Source organism: Giraffa tippelskirchi, chromosome 7, assembly GCF_054371585.1.
Source record: "Giraffa tippelskirchi isolate mGirTip1 chromosome 7, T2T-mGirTip1v1.2.pri, whole genome shotgun sequence".
Taxonomy (NCBI): Eukaryota; Metazoa; Chordata; class Mammalia; order Artiodactyla; family Giraffidae; genus Giraffa; species Giraffa tippelskirchi.
The window spans coordinates 109,045,534-109,060,919 of record NC_137281.1 but is presented as its reverse complement, the minus strand read 5'-3'; the positions used below and the strand labels follow the sequence as shown (position 1 = coordinate 109,060,919).

Sequence of the window (15,386 nt, the reverse complement as noted above, 5' to 3'; positions counted from 1 at the left end):
CCTCCCATCCCTTCCTTGAGCCTCAGTCGCCAGCCCGGCCTGCGGGAGCTCTGAAGCTGCCGGCTCGCTAGAGACACCATGCACCGGCTCCTGTCAGCCGTGACGGCCAGGGCCGCGACTACCGGGGGCTGCGCCTGGGGCTGTGGGCGGCGTGCGGCTCATCAGCGCGCCGGGCTGCCGCCACTCGGCTCCGGGTGGGTCGGGGGCCTCGGGCTGGGGCTGGGGCTGGCACTTGGGGTGAAGCTGGCCGGCGGGCTGAAGGGCGCATCCCCCGCGCCACCCGCCGCAGCCCCCGACCCCGAGGCGCCGCCTCAGGCCGAGCCGCTGCAGCCGCAGGAACTGCCCCTCGCCCCATGGTCTCCGCAGACCCCGGCGCCGCCGCACGCCAGGCACTTCGCCAGAGCCATCGACAGCAGCCGCGACCTCCTGCACAGGATAAAGGTGGAGCGGCCGGGGGCGTAGGCAGCCGGGAACCCGGCGCCCCACCCCCGGCGTCACCCCGGAATAATGAGGCCCCTTGGTGGTTATCCTTCGGGGCAAGCGGACCCCATCCCGGGCGGCGGGATGCCGGCTGGTGGCGAGAAAGACTTCCCGTTTTCCGTTCTCCCGGCCTTGGTCAGAAGCTGTTGGGAGGTTGCCCCAGTCGGGGCGGAGGTCAAGGTCCGCCTCGGGGACCGCCCCTTCCCCTTCAGGGTGCCCAGCAGGCACACCCCTCACCGTTCGCGCCCGGCCGGCCCGAGCCGAGGTGGGCGGGGCCCGGACCGAGGGGGCGTGGTGGGGCGGGGCCGAGGGAAGCCCTCGGGGAAGGCGCAGGCGGATCTGCGGCGGATTTCGGCCTGTCTTTGAACTGTGCTCTTGAACTGTGCTTTCCCCTTGGCTCTTAGGATGAGGTGGGCGCACCGGGCATCGTAGTTGGAGTCTCTGTAGATGGAAAAGAAATCTGGTCAGAAGGTAGGCTCAGAATAGCTTTATTTATTGGCTTGTTTTCTGCCAGTCGGTGAATGAAATGATGTGTTACTGTTCAGAATGAATCCCACGAAGTGGGATACATACTTTAGAGAAAAGTGTCTAACAGAATAAAGAATTGGACTTTATTCTGTGTTGGAATAGAATAGCAAGGTTTAAAATGTGACTCTGATGAATAAATTGGAGTCTCAAAGATGGCTTGTTTCTACCCCCACTTTCTTAAAAGACTGAATTTATTGCTTTCAAAGTTGTGTATAAAACAGCCTGTTAACTGCACGTTTGTAGATAACCCTTATGATTAAATAAAACATCAGAATGTAGTGTTTTTCTTTTTTAATTCAGTCAACAATTTATTGACTGTTGTGTAAAATGCACAGTACTAAGAACTGGGGATATACATGATTCCTTTTCCTCAATGAGTTTACAATCTACTTTATTTGTTTTTGTTTTTGACTATACAGGGCTGTCAGCTATATTTTCAGACAAAAAGCTAGCAACTTGGGAAGAGAGATTTCTAATCATTTTATGATACTTTTATCAAAGAATTTTGTAATTTGATTTACTTTTCCCTTGTGCACAAATTGGCCCAACTCATCACAGCAGGTTTTTAGAAACCCAGCTTTTAGGAAATGTTTCGGACATCATTTAAAGGAAGGAGTACTTTTAGAAGTTGATAGGAGCAGTAAGGTTTTGAATTTAAAGAAAAATGATTCTTTGTCCAAGTTTAAGTGTAGCCCAATCAACATTTATGAAAGATATTATAATAAAAATTATATAAATGTAAGCTCTGTAGGTGAGGGCTTTGTTTTTATGCAAGTATTTTTCTGCATAATCCACACTTACAGGTGAAAATAATTACACCTTTTCATTCTTTTAAGATCTAAGTTCTTTGTATATCTTAGATTGCCACACTTTTATCCTACAGAAGATGAAACCAAACTTAAAATATTTTCTAGAAGGAGCTTTATTTAAACTAGTTGTTGTTCAGTCAGTCGTATCTGACCCTTTGCGACCCCATGAGTCCTTGAGTTTTCTTCTGACCTGCAGCTGAATTTAATTGATGATTAGCTTGATTGGTTTCCTGGGGCATCTTTTCACATTTGTTTTATTAGTTGTTTTAAGGGATTTTGTATAAACTTGCTAAAAAATCAAGAGTAAATATAATCTGAAGAACGATGTTTTCCTTAAAGAATGTTATTTATTTAAAATATGGAATAACCAAATTGTTTAGATAAGCTAAGCATTAGTAACTGAATCATAACAATACTGTTTTGCACAGGGTACAATTTCAGTCTTGTTATAAGGTTAAATTGTTAGGCCTACTGTTGTCAGTATTGCTAAGGCTCATCCCTTATATGTTCAGTTTTGATTAATTATGCAAGTGGAATAGCTTTTTCTTTTGATAAGCACACAGAATGTTTTAAGATAGTATTATTTAAGTTTTTTAACATTCCTTTGACCGTGAGACCTATTACGACTTTTTGCTTTTTTCTCCCAAAGGTTTAGGTTATGCTGACGTTGAGAACCGTGTACCATGCAAGCCAGAGACAGTTATGAGAATTGCCAGTATCAGCAAAAGCCTCACCATGGTTGCTATTGCCAAACTGTGGGAAGCAGGGAAACTGGATCTTGATATTCCAATACAACATTATGTTCCTGAATTCCCAGAAAAAGAATATGAAGGTGAAAAGGTAATGAAACTCATAGTTCGTTTTTCTAATGACTAAGTGGTTTTCTAATGTCTAAGTGGTTTCAAAGGTTTCATAAGATTCTTTGATTTGTTTTTAAATTTTATTAATGGATTAAAGTTTTATTTTATCCTGATAATAACTGAGTGGATATTTTTCTGAAATTTGAGGCTAAAGATGTGTATATGACAACAGCAGCTTAAAGTGGAAAATATTGCTGAAACATTATTCCAAGGCTACTGACTTTTTATTATGCAGTTTAATACTGTAGTTGAATTTTCATGTTTTTACTGTTAGGTGTCTGTCACAACAAGATTATTGATTTCCCACTTAAGTGGAATTCGTCATTATGAAAAGGACATGAAAAAGGTGAAAGAAGAGAAAGCTTATAAAGCCTTAAAGATGATGAAAGGGATGATGGAATCTGACCAAGAAAAAGAGTTAAAAGAAAAAGGAGGCAAAAGTAATGAAAAGAATGACTTTGCTAAAGCTAAGGTAGAGCAAGATAATGAAACCAAAGGCCGAAATTCAAAACCTTGCAAGAAAAAGAATGATTTTGAACAAGGTGAATTATATTTGAAAGAAAAATTTGAAAATTCAATTGAATCTCTAAGATTATTTAAAAATGACCCTTTGTTCTTCAAACCTGGTGAGTGTTAATTTCTTAAAGTCATCATTATTGAATGATTAATTTTCAGAAACTCCAAAATGATACCATCCTTAGTGCATTCAATGTGATTGATGACGGCATGGTTTTGTTAGATGCTTGCCTTTGTTGTCTATAGTTCTTAACAAAGCCTAGCTTCAGGCAGTTAGTTGTTTGCTTTAACTTCACTGGAGGCTACCTGGACATTTAATGGGTTCTCAGTATCAAGATATTCATGGAAAAAATTAGGTATTGGAATAGCCCTCCAAGTAAAATTTGGACCAAAGTTTGCATGATGAAGCACTGCTGATTTTTTGTATTTTGTTAGTATTTAATATTTAAATTGTTCAATTTGTTTTGTGGGTTCATTTCTTAAAGAAATTAGCATACCCCAGCTTAATTTTATTTCCCAAAAAGCTGCTCTATAAAAATAATTTTTTGTGTATTTTTTGGTATGATGCCTGCTAAAACCACTTTATCTTTAAATATACTGCAGGCTTATGTCCTTGTATTCCATTTTCATTTTAAAAGTGGTTTGTGGAAATTCCCTAGAGGTCCAGTGGTTAGGACTCCACCCTTCCATGGCAAGGGGCATGGTCGGGGCATGGCGAAGAAATCAAAAAACAAACAAAAAAACTAATAAATATATTGGTCATTTTATTAATATTCTTGTGTTTGAGACATGGAATAAGCAGGGCCATTGCAAAGTTGGCTAAATTCGTTAACATATCATCCATGATCTTCACTTAAATGCTTCAGTAAAATATTCTAGTTTTAAAAGTATGCCAGTTTTCAGTAGGAAAATATTTTGCATGTTTTTGAATAATAATGAAGCATTTTCTTTTTTTTTTCCCCTTTGCAATGATGTCTCAAGGTAGTCAGTTTTTGTATTCAACTTTTGGCTATACCCTACTGGCAGCCATAGTAGAAAGAGCTTCAGGATATAAATATTTGGACTATATGCAGAAAATATTCCATGACTTGGATATGCTGACAACTGTGCAGGAGGAAAATGAGCCAGTGATTTACAATAGAGCAAGGTAAATGATTACCTCTGATATGTCTAGCTATCTTGCATCTTCACACTATGTTATCAATTTAAAGTCACACTTTGCTTGTCTCCATTCCATAATCAACTTGCCACATTTTGGGAGCTTTTCTTCATGTCTCTTTTTCCACCTATAATGTAAGTAAAATAAAATATATTTTATTTTTCATATATATATTCATATATATATATGAAATAGCCCAAGGTCCTTGGATAAAAGTTAGCAATAATAATTTAAGCACATGAATAATTAAACTAAAATTGTACCCATCATGGGTGTCTATAATTTGATCTTCCATCATCCTTTATATTTTAATTAATGTTTTATTTACCTTTTATTATTTTTAATTATTTTTTTAATTTTGAAATTATCTTACACTTATAGATAAGTTACACAAACTGGTACAAAGAATTTTCATATACTCTTCAACTAGATTCCCCACATGTTAGTTATTTTACCACATTTGCTTTATCTGTCTGTCTCTATGTTATTTTTTTCTCAGCCATTTGGAAATCAGTTGGCAATATGGTACCCCTTATACTTAAGTGGTACCCATAAATACTTAAATATATATTTTCTAAAACTAAGGGCATTCAGTGAATTAACATCAACATAATGCTTATATGAAATCTACAGACATTATTCAGATTTTATCACTTGCCCCAATAATGTTCTTTATAACACAAGGAAAAACTTTTTCTTTCTGGTGCAGGATCTAATCTAGGATCACACATTACATTTAGTCATCAGATCTCTCAGAAGTCACATGAATTCATTGTATTCCTTTACTGGTGCTGGTAATTTGAAGTGGTATATACCAGTTTTCTCCCCTGTAAAACTTTGAAAATCATTTTATTGGGATAATCAAGCTAAAATTTTGTCATAATTTTTACTAGTAATATATAAAAAAGGCAGTGAAAGAAAATCTTGTGACTAAAGACTAATACGAGTTTTACAGTTAACGGTGTTTTCCATTTCACTCTTATTATTTGGTTGGTTAGAAAGGTAACAACACATTTAACAAATCAGCTGTTACTTTTACCTTTTAAGTTTCCATTAGAGAACATGCTTTACAAATGACTTAATGATACTTGACTGGATGAAATGGTAGATGTTTTTAGCTTTATCTTCCCACACTAGCTTTGTTCAGTTTTCTGTTGTATTTAGTTAAATTACCAGCTTATTTAAAAGGATCAAATATGCATTGCAAATCAGCCTGAAAGAGATTTTTTTGAACCTAAAAGAAATTACGTTAGCAGCAAGCAATGAATTTTAATTTTTGAATGACCTGTAGTTTTTTTTTGTTGTTTTGTCCTGTTTTTTTTTTTTTTTTAATTGAAGTGTAGTTGATTTACAATGTTGTGCTAATTTCTGCTGTATAGCAAAGACGCTCAGTTATACACATATACACATTCTTTATTTAATATTCTTTTCTATTATGGTGTATCCCAGGAGATGGGATATATTTCTCTGTGCTGTGTTAGTAGGACATTGTTTATCCATTCTAAATGTAACAGTTTGCATCAACTAACCCCAAGCTCCCAGTTCACCCCTCTGCCTCCTCACCTCCCCTTTGGCAACCACAAGCCCATTCTCTATGTCTGTGAGTCTGTTTCTGATTTGTAGATAGGTTCATGTGTGCAGTATTTTAGATTCCACATGTCAGTGATATCATATGGTATTTGTCTTTCTCTTCCTGACTTACTTTACTTAGTATGATAATCTCTAGTTACATCCATGTTGCTACAAATGACATTATTTCTTTTTTTATGGCTGAGTATACATCGTGTGTGTGTGTGTGTGTGTGTGTGTATACACACCACATCTTTCTTTATTCGTCAGTGGACATTCAGATTGCTTCCATGTCTTGGCTATTGCACACAGTGCTTCTATGAACATAGGGCTGCATGTATCTCTTTGAATTATGGTTTTGTCCGAGTATATGCCCAAGAGTGGGATTGCTGGATCATATGGCAATTCTGTTTTTAATTTTTTGAGGAACCTCCTTACTCTTCTCCATAGCGGCTACACTAACTTATATTTCCACCAACAGTGTAGGAGGGTTCCCTTTTCTCCATACCCTCTCCAGCATTTGTTATTTGTAGACACTTTAATGATGGAGATGACCTGTAGTTTTCAGACAATGCTTATTATATCTAGGTCCACATTATATTCTACTGAAAAAAATAACACCTGAAGTTGTCAGTTGAATCTAGAAAAGATTCTCTAATAATGTTGGCATAGATGCATAACCTTATTCTGAGTTAAATCTAGGCATTTGATAACAAATACCTACTCTTCTATATAAGGGAGAATCACTGAACCTCTTTTCTCAACTGAAAATTAAGTCTCCATGAATGTGCAGACTGCACATCAGTTGTTGTTTATTGTCTTCTTGGTAAGTAATGCACAAATATCAAAACATGGCATGTGACCGTGAGTTAATTTCATCTTATCGCCCATTCTTTGAGAAAAGGCAGTGGGTGTCTGTTTCTACCGTTAAAGGTTTCCATCAGCTCTGGGTTTTTCTTTAGATTTTGCTTGTGCCCAGTGTTGCTAAAGGAGTAAGTGAGTCATTTTAGGTAGATTAAATAGGCTACAGAAATAAAGTAGGACACTAAAAGAAGAAGGAATGGTTACAAAGGAAAATGTTCTGTCTGTTTTCTTTGTTTTTATTTTACTTGATAGAATTTCTATTTGGGCCTCTAGAGCTCAACTCTAGAGGTGTGGATTCTTTTTTATTTTTGTAATAATTATTTCAAAAGGGCTTAGAGGCACCAGCTTCAAGTGGAAGTGCAGGGAGTAAAAGAAATCTTCTCAAAGATGTATGTTTAAGAAAAACAAAAAACCTTAAAGTAAAACTTAGTAATTGCATATGTTTCTATTTGTTTTATGGTACAGTTTTACAAGAAATAAAATTTCAAGCAAAAGTTTGCAGCTTTGTTATCTAGTCTACTGACCCCTTGGTATAATCATAAATATTATCTTGACCTAGGCTTTTTAGAGTTACTGTGTCCCAAAAGTAAATATTTACCATCTTTATCACTTCTCTATGTGAATGTGTGTGTGTTTTTAAAATAGCACCTCATAGTATCTGTCACCTGTTTGAGGTATTTTCCGAGAATCCCACCCTGAAATACTACCTACATTTCTTTGGCCAGAATTTTAGTGTCAGGCCACATTCAGCTGTAAGGAATGCAGATAAATCAGTTTTCAGCTGGGTGCATGGTTGTCCTGAATAAAACTAGAGTTTCTTAAAGAATAGGAACATTGATTCTGTATATGCAAATAGATATATTGATTCTGTATTTCAAATATACTCTGTATAAGCAAGTAAACTAACTAACCCTTTAAGCAAAGACCTACGGGGAATGGAGTGAATGTTCTTGCCATTGAAGGACACTGTTGATGGGAGAATCCTTAGTTAATGTATTAGCTTATTATTAGACTCCATTCATATTTCCTCTGTGTTTGGTATAATACTTGCAACAAAGATCACTTTCATAATTGATAGGACCAAAATCAAATGTTTTCTGAAGTGTTTGCTGTATTTTGACAGTATAAATATGGTCTTTACCTTCTCTTATTGACTTTATTATTAATTACCTTTATTTTCACAAGTATCTTCTAAGATTAAGCATTGTTCCTTGTGAAGCTCTCTTTTATGCCTTTAGCTGATGGACTCTCTCGTAGTAGGTTCAGCCCATGTTAATGCTAAATGTTAGAGTGGGATTGGTTTGTATAATAAGCATGTTAAATTCTATGGGTTTTTTAACTTCTTAAAGCAATAAAATACAAAGTGATGCATAGTTATTTGTAAAGGCATTTAAAAAGGATTTAAAATTATTTTGCATTTATAAGCTTCTAGATGTAGATTTCTACAGTACTATAATGTTGTTGTACAGAAACTATAGAGATTCTTCAGGATGACTGTTTTGTCATCTGGCATCATTCCATCAATTATTCAGTTACAAAGATATTCCAGTAATTGAAGAACTCGTGTCCATAATTCCATTCTTTTAGTGCAGAAATCCCTTGAGAATTTGAAATAGTGAAGTTATCATTCAGCTGATCAAGATTATTTTCATGAGAAGTCATTAATTTGTCCTCTGTAAAAAGGAATCAAAAGATTAAAGCTTAGAATTTATTTTAAAAGAGGAGTGATCCTAATTTCCAGCCTTGATATAAGTGCTTTGAAACGCTTCATTAAAGGTTGTATAATGCAAAGCTGATTATTAACCAAAATAGTTTTGTAGGTCTCTCCTAGTTTACAAACTTGGAGTTCACTCTAACAAATATATTTTTCAATGAGAAACCTATTTTTATTATTCTATCATGTTATTTTTTTTGAAATTTGATTGACTGGAAATACAGGTGTAATCAGAGTTCAGGCAAAAAGTAACGAGGACCTAAAATACAAGAGTGGCTATAGGAATGAAAGGAAGGGAGAAAGATTAGACAGAAAGCTAAGGTTGAATGATGGGATTTGTCATTACTGAATGTGAGAGAGTTGAGGGCAAGAGAGGCAGGAAAGGTCTTAATGGAGAGGAGAAATATGAGAAGGTTCGGAAGAGACCACTTCTGGACACGTTCATTTTGCAAAATGAGAAGACTAATGTATCAAATCATTGGCTCTGAGGGGAGCATATTTAGATCCTCTGTAGACTTTTTTAATCTTCAGAGCACATACCTGTGGTCACTCCTGCTTCACCCAATATTATGACTTGGACTTTTGGGGGACATATAAGAATCATGACAGAAGAAAAGGAGTCATTTTTCAAATTATGTGCCCACTATCCTTCAGAGTTATGAATTTTGAAGGGAGGGATGAGGCCCACTACTCATTCTGGTAAACAACATTGAGAAACAAATTTGAGAATCATTAATGCTAGTAGAAAATCCGGTGGTAAATTTGGAACAGGGATTGTGGTACAGCTGCAGTTTTGTAGTTAATTCCTATAGAAAAGAAGACCTGGGACCCTGGAACCCCTGGTGATGGGAGGGATCTGGGGAATCATGGGACTGAGAGCTAGAAGAGAGAGCGCAAAGTGGCCTGTGGGGAGTGTCAGTGATGTGGTGGGTCACAGTGCTACAGGGGAAGCTAGAATGAGGGGAATTAGAAGATCCTTGATAACATGCAAGAGAGCTGTCTAGTAGAGATGAGGAAACAGAAGCCATGTTCTAAGGAACTGAATGAATGGAGAGGGTGAGTGCATGGAAACAGCGGATGTGGACTGTTTCGTGTAGTTTGGCAATACATGAGAGTGAAGAGACTGGAAACGGGAAGCTGTAACGAGGATAAGGAAAAAAAAGTGTGGTTTTTTTTTTTCCCTTAGCATATAGAAAACTAGAGCATTTTGTGAACTAAGGTGAAGGCGTCAAAATTCCTATCATGGCAAGGAAAGCCTTTGTGACATGTACCCTGTCCCCGTGTCTACTCCTCTGGCATCACCTTTTGAAGAGCTCTCTGCTTCAGTCAAACTGAACTCTCTTGCTCCCCAGCAGAGTGAGGAACCATTTCAACAAGTCTTGCTCTCACTAGTGCTCAGGATTCCTCACATCCATCTTGCTAGTCATCCCACAACCTGTTACTCAAAGCAATATTGGCATCACTTTAGAACTGCAGGATTTGGGGCCCTCCCGAGACCTACTGAAGCAGAATCTGTGCTTTAACAAAATCTTCAGGCAATTCATATGGTGCTCTAAAATTTAAGAACTGTCCAACAAGACTGTTTGCCCTTGAGAGCAGCCACAGTGTATGGTTTCTCCTTTCTCTCAAATGCCTTGCAAGGAGTCTCCATTAAATGCTTGGCCAACAAATGATGCTTTCACGTGTTCAACATATTTCACAGTACTCAGTGAATGTCCAGTACTGTTCTAGATGGGGGAAATATCAATGAACCAGGTAGATAAGATTCCCGCCCTTATGAAACTTACCTTCTATGGAAATGTAAACTAAGAATCGCCTATATTGGTATGAAGAAAATAGAACAGAGCAGTGGGATATTCAGGAAGAGGCTGTTAAGGGGAGGTCTGTTTAAAATATATTGGTTTTAGGCCATGTCAGTTGAATTGAAACATGAATAATAAGGAAAGCTATGAAGGAAGACAAGATGTTGTAAGTGATGAGGTCAGAGAGGTAAGCAAGGGCTAAATTATATTGGACAGTGAGTATCAGTGCCATTAGACCCACTGCCCCTTACTTTAACAATATGTTTTAACACTTCCCTTACTATCTGAAATGAAAAGAGGAAATCATATAACCTATATTCAATACTCTAACTAAAATGTAAAAAAAAGAAATAAGAGGAATATTATATAATAGACAAATATGGTATATAATAGTCGTTTTCTATATGATAACGTTTACTTACCACAACATGCGAAGATGTAACAAAGTCAGCTGCAAGTTAATATGTAAAATTATTTTAAATGTGACAAGTAAATGCAGACCAGTACAGGTTTATTGCATTTGGTGCTTCAACTCATGTCCTTAGTGGCTAACTCTGGCTAAAGTTTTGAGCAAAATACAGTGTGGTCTTCAATTTTCACAAAGGCTGCATTCAAGAATTCATCTTAGAGTAAAAATGTGCAAAAAGTAGTTTGTATTTACATATAAAATGGAGGAGGTTCTAGGCTCAACTAGTTATAAACAGATTTTATTTTTGCTTACATGAACATCTGGTAGGATGGTTGATCTCACAGGATATAGATATAGGAGAATGCACCGTGGTATGGGACTTTCCCATACGCCACAGGGCATTTAGGACCCTTAGGCCCCACCCCCTAAGTCTCAGTAATAGCCTTCCAATAATTGTGACAGCTAAAAAAATGCCTCTCACAATTCCCCTTGGGGAGTTAGTACTGCCTCTACTGAAGGCCATTGACTGTGTCATAGACCATTGTGAGAAATTTGGGTTTTATTCTCATTACATTCATAACCATTGGAGGGTTTTTTATGGCTGGGAAAAGGAGGAGGCACAATCTGTGGCTTCTGCCTGGAGGACAAACTGCAAGGAGATACTACAATCTAGGAAGTATAACTGGTGAAACAAGGTTGTAGAGGTGATAGGAGGTGGTCAAAGATGCAGGTAGGAGAATTAGTCTTGAAAACAATAGGAAATTTTTTTTTATAGATTGCATGATGATGTAAATGCATTTTAAGATGAAGATGGGCGTTTCTAGCTCACTTTGGATGGTCTCAATCTTCTCAGTAAAACAAAGAATGTAGTTATCTGCTGACTAAGCCTGAAGTAGGATAGAGGGCTGAGAGTGGAAGAGATTGGGAGCCCCAGCTATGAAGAGTACACCAGGGAGGGGGCTTCCCTGCTGGCTCAGTGGTAAAGCGTCTGCCTGCCAATGCAAGAGACACGGGTTTGATCCCTGGGTTGGGAACATCCCCTGGAGAAGGAAATGGCAACCCACTCCAATGTTCTTGCCTGGGAAATCTCATGGACAGAGGAGCCTGGTAGGCTATATAGCCCATGGGGTTGCAAAGAGTTGGACACAACTTAGTGACTACAGCAACAACAGCAATACCAGAGAGTACCCAGGAAAAGAACAAAAGGATTTGAGAACAACAGCAAAGACCCTTAGGAAGAGTATGAATTTATAGCAGTCAGCTTTGTTATATGAATTCCTGCAACCTTTCTTAGTAGATACGGCGTACCTAGGTTTATTCAGGATTGATGGATTGGTATCGTGTAAGTTCAGAACAGTGAGGAACCGAAAGATGTGGTCTCACTAAAGACCACAATCAAAATAGTTGAAATGACTGATGATGTAGTTCAGCCTAGAAGAGAAAATCAGGGGAAACTAGTAGAAACTAAAAGACCTGGGAAAATTGAGAAGACTCAATGGGCATGGATGAAGGTTCCATTGAGGGCAGAGAGCAGGTTCATTTGGAGAGCTGGAAGGATTGGAAGTCATAGTCATAGGAAGAAATTTCTGAGTTTGAGACCCTAGTGATAAAACAGTTTACAGTGACGGTGAGATTCAGGTCTAACTGTGCTTAGGAATAGTCAAGGATGGATGAAGATGAGAGTCATTACAGGTGAGACAACTGTCAGCAAACTGAAAACCCAAGAATACCATTTTATTATGAATCTTGAAAGGCAGGAGCCTCAAGAGTTGTGTCCTTTATTTATTTTGTGATTTCATTTTACGTACCTAATGTTTATGGTACAGTCTCCTCATATTAGAATGGAAACCTCATGAGGTTAGTCTCTTTTGTTTTACACTTTATCCCAGCATCCAAACAGTGCCTGGCACATAGTACGTGTTCCTTGAATAACCATTGAATACTTAAGTGAGTAAACGTTTATTAAGTACCTATTATAAATATGCAGAGTGCTTTATACATTTATTTCTAACTCTGCAAAGTAGATGTTTTTGTCCCCATTTTACAAATTAGGACGGAAGCAGAGAGGCAACAGATTGCCTAGATGTTAATCCATTTCTGCTACATATAAACTATGTGGCTTTGGACAAGTTATGTATATTCTCTGTGCCTTAGGAATTGTAATAGTACCTATCTCCTAACATTGTTACAGGAATAAATTAATTCATATGTATGCAGTTCTTAGAACAATACCTGGAACATAGTAAGAAGTATATACGTGTTTATTAATCAAATAAAATAAACATAGCTATTAAGGGTGAGAGTTGGGATTCAGGCTGAGATTTGCTAACTTCTGCTGCTTCCACTACACCAAGAAAGTACCACATCCCATTATTATACATAGTATTTCTATGTTATTTTTAACCAGGAGATGTAGTCTTCTTATAAATATTAACCTTATTCCTGAACATCCCAATGGTACGTTTTTAGTTGTAAAATTTACATATAACACATGGTTCACTGAACCCAGGAACTGGAAATATCTAACAAACATTAGGTGTTTCTGCATCTGCACAGGGCAAATATATATCACGTGTACTAATCAGTACATCTTTTAACGGTATTAGAAGTTTCATACACTCAGCATGGGCAAGCCTTGCCAATAGAAAAAACAATCTGCTTTCTATACTTAGTAACTTGTGTTTAATTTTATTTGAATCATACTGAAAATTAGTGGTTACTTTTTGAGAAAATACATTCACTACAATGGAATACAATCTGTCTCATGTATACATTTTTCTATTCATCTTCATGTATGAAGTCAATACTAGACTATCACATTTTTAATGACTATTCTTATTTCATTTTAGATTTTATGTTTACAATAAAAAGAAACGCCTTGTCAACACACCTTACGTGGATAACTCCTATAAATGGGCTGGTGGTGGATTTCTGTCTACAGTGGGTGACCTTCTGAAATTTGGGAATGCAATGCTGTATGGTTACCAAGTCGGGCTGTTTAAGAACTCAAATGAAAATCTTTTACCTGGATATCTTAAACCAGAAACAATGCTTATGATTTGGACACCAGTCCCTAACACAGAGATGTCTTGGGATAAAGAGGGTAAATATGCAATGGCATGGGGCGTGGTGGAAAAGAAGCAAACATACGGTTCTTGCAGGAAGCAGCGTCATTATGCCTCACACACTGGAGGCGCAGTGGGTGCCAGTAGTGTCCTGCTGGTCCTTCCTGAAGAACTGGATGCAGAAGCTCTAAATAACAAGGTCCCCCCAAGAGGAATAGTTGTTTCTATCATATGTAACATGCAGTCTGTTGGCCTCAACAGCACTGCTTTAAAGATTGCTCTGGAATTTGATAAAGACAGATCAGACGTACCTTAACATCACAGGTGCAAAACAAGCTGTTACGGTTTTGTTTTTGTTTGTTTGGTTTTTGTTTTGTTTTGAAACATTGAAGTCCCAAAATATATGCAATTTTAAAGAATAAATTTGTAATAGGCTACAATTGAATGCAGAGAATTATGTACCTCTAATTGCTTACTTTTGTAATTGTCTTTTATTGGAGGATGAGTTCTTTATACTCAGGGAAGTAACTATATTTTTACTTTTTGAAAAAACTGTTAACTCTTGAAATAAAATATTCTGATAAAAATGTACTTTCTGAATGTGTAATACAGAGGAAATCTCATTCAACAGCAGACTCAAAATACTGTTCTTTTAATATGACAGCAGATGGTACTTCCCTGGTGGTCCAGTGGCTAAGACTTCATGCTCCCAGTGCAGGAGATCCAGGTTCAATCCCTGGTCAGGGAAATAGATCCCACATACTACAACTAAAGATCCTGCATGCCACAACCAAGAACTGCCACAACCAAATAAATATGTTTTAAAAAGAAAAAAAAAAATGACAGCAGAAACAAGATTGTGAGAAATGGTATATTAGTTCTCTATTGCAGCTTAAAAGAACTCACATTTATTATCCCATGGTTTCTGAAGCTCAAGAATTCAGGAGTAGTTTGACTGGATGGATCTGGCACCACAGTCTCTAATAAGGGTGCAGACAATATGTTGTAGTCATCTAAAGGCTTCTCTGGTCCCAGAGGAAATGTTTCCCAAATGCTCATTCACTCACAAATTTTAAGATCTGTGAACTAAAGATGTTATTTGCTCCCCAGCCAGACACAGGTTGGCAGCTGCTTGGTAAGTGCTCAAGGCCTAAGAATAGTTCTTGGCTCTTGGCTGTGTTCTCTAAACTCTTGGCTCTGCCCTCTGAATTACTCTTTTCATGAAAGACAACATGTGTTTGCATCTAAGTAGCTTTCTCAGCCTGCTTTCGTTTTTGGCCACACCAAGTCACATGTGGAATCTTAACTCCTGACCAGGGATCCAACCCATGCCCCCAGCAGAGGAAGCAGAGATTCTTAATGACTGGACCACCAGGGAAGTCCTACAACCTGCTTTCCTACTTGTACAAGTTTGAGGGTCCAAAGGCCTCTTTGATATTCTCCTTGCAGCCTAACTTAACAGTTTTCCTGCTCATGTAATTTTTTAAAGCTCTGTGAGTCCCTTACAAATCTCACTGGGGTTCATGCTAATAAACAGGAGCTGTGCCCCCAAATCTCTTCAAACTAGACCCCTCTCTAACTTGAGATTCTGCTAAGACAATTGGAGAAAAC

At 37.9% G+C, this 15,386-nt stretch overlaps 1 protein-coding gene across 3 annotated transcripts; it reads left to right on the top strand.

The window, feature by feature from the left end:
- Positions 1-17: 17 nt before the first annotated feature.
- Positions 18-14,362, top strand: LACTB (lactamase beta). Of its 3 annotated transcripts, none has more exons than XR_014058856.1 (6): positions 18-441; positions 885-951; positions 2,467-2,657; positions 2,952-3,303; positions 4,179-4,340; positions 13,560-14,362. XR_014058856.1 is itself a non-coding variant. In XM_081507497.1 (6 exons), the coding sequence occupies exons 1-6, from the start codon at positions 79-81 to the stop codon at positions 14,089-14,091; spliced, it is 1,671 nt and encodes a 556-aa protein (XP_081363623.1). In that variant the 5' UTR covers positions 18-78; the 3' UTR covers positions 14,092-14,362. The 3 variants fall into 3 exon arrangements, 2 of the variants coding, with proteins under 2 accessions (XP_081363623.1, XP_081363624.1); XM_081507497.1 differs by having other exon boundaries at positions 4,175-4,340; XM_081507498.1 differs by having other exon boundaries at positions 18-660; positions 4,175-4,340.
- Positions 14,363-15,386: the final 1,024 nt, after the last annotated feature.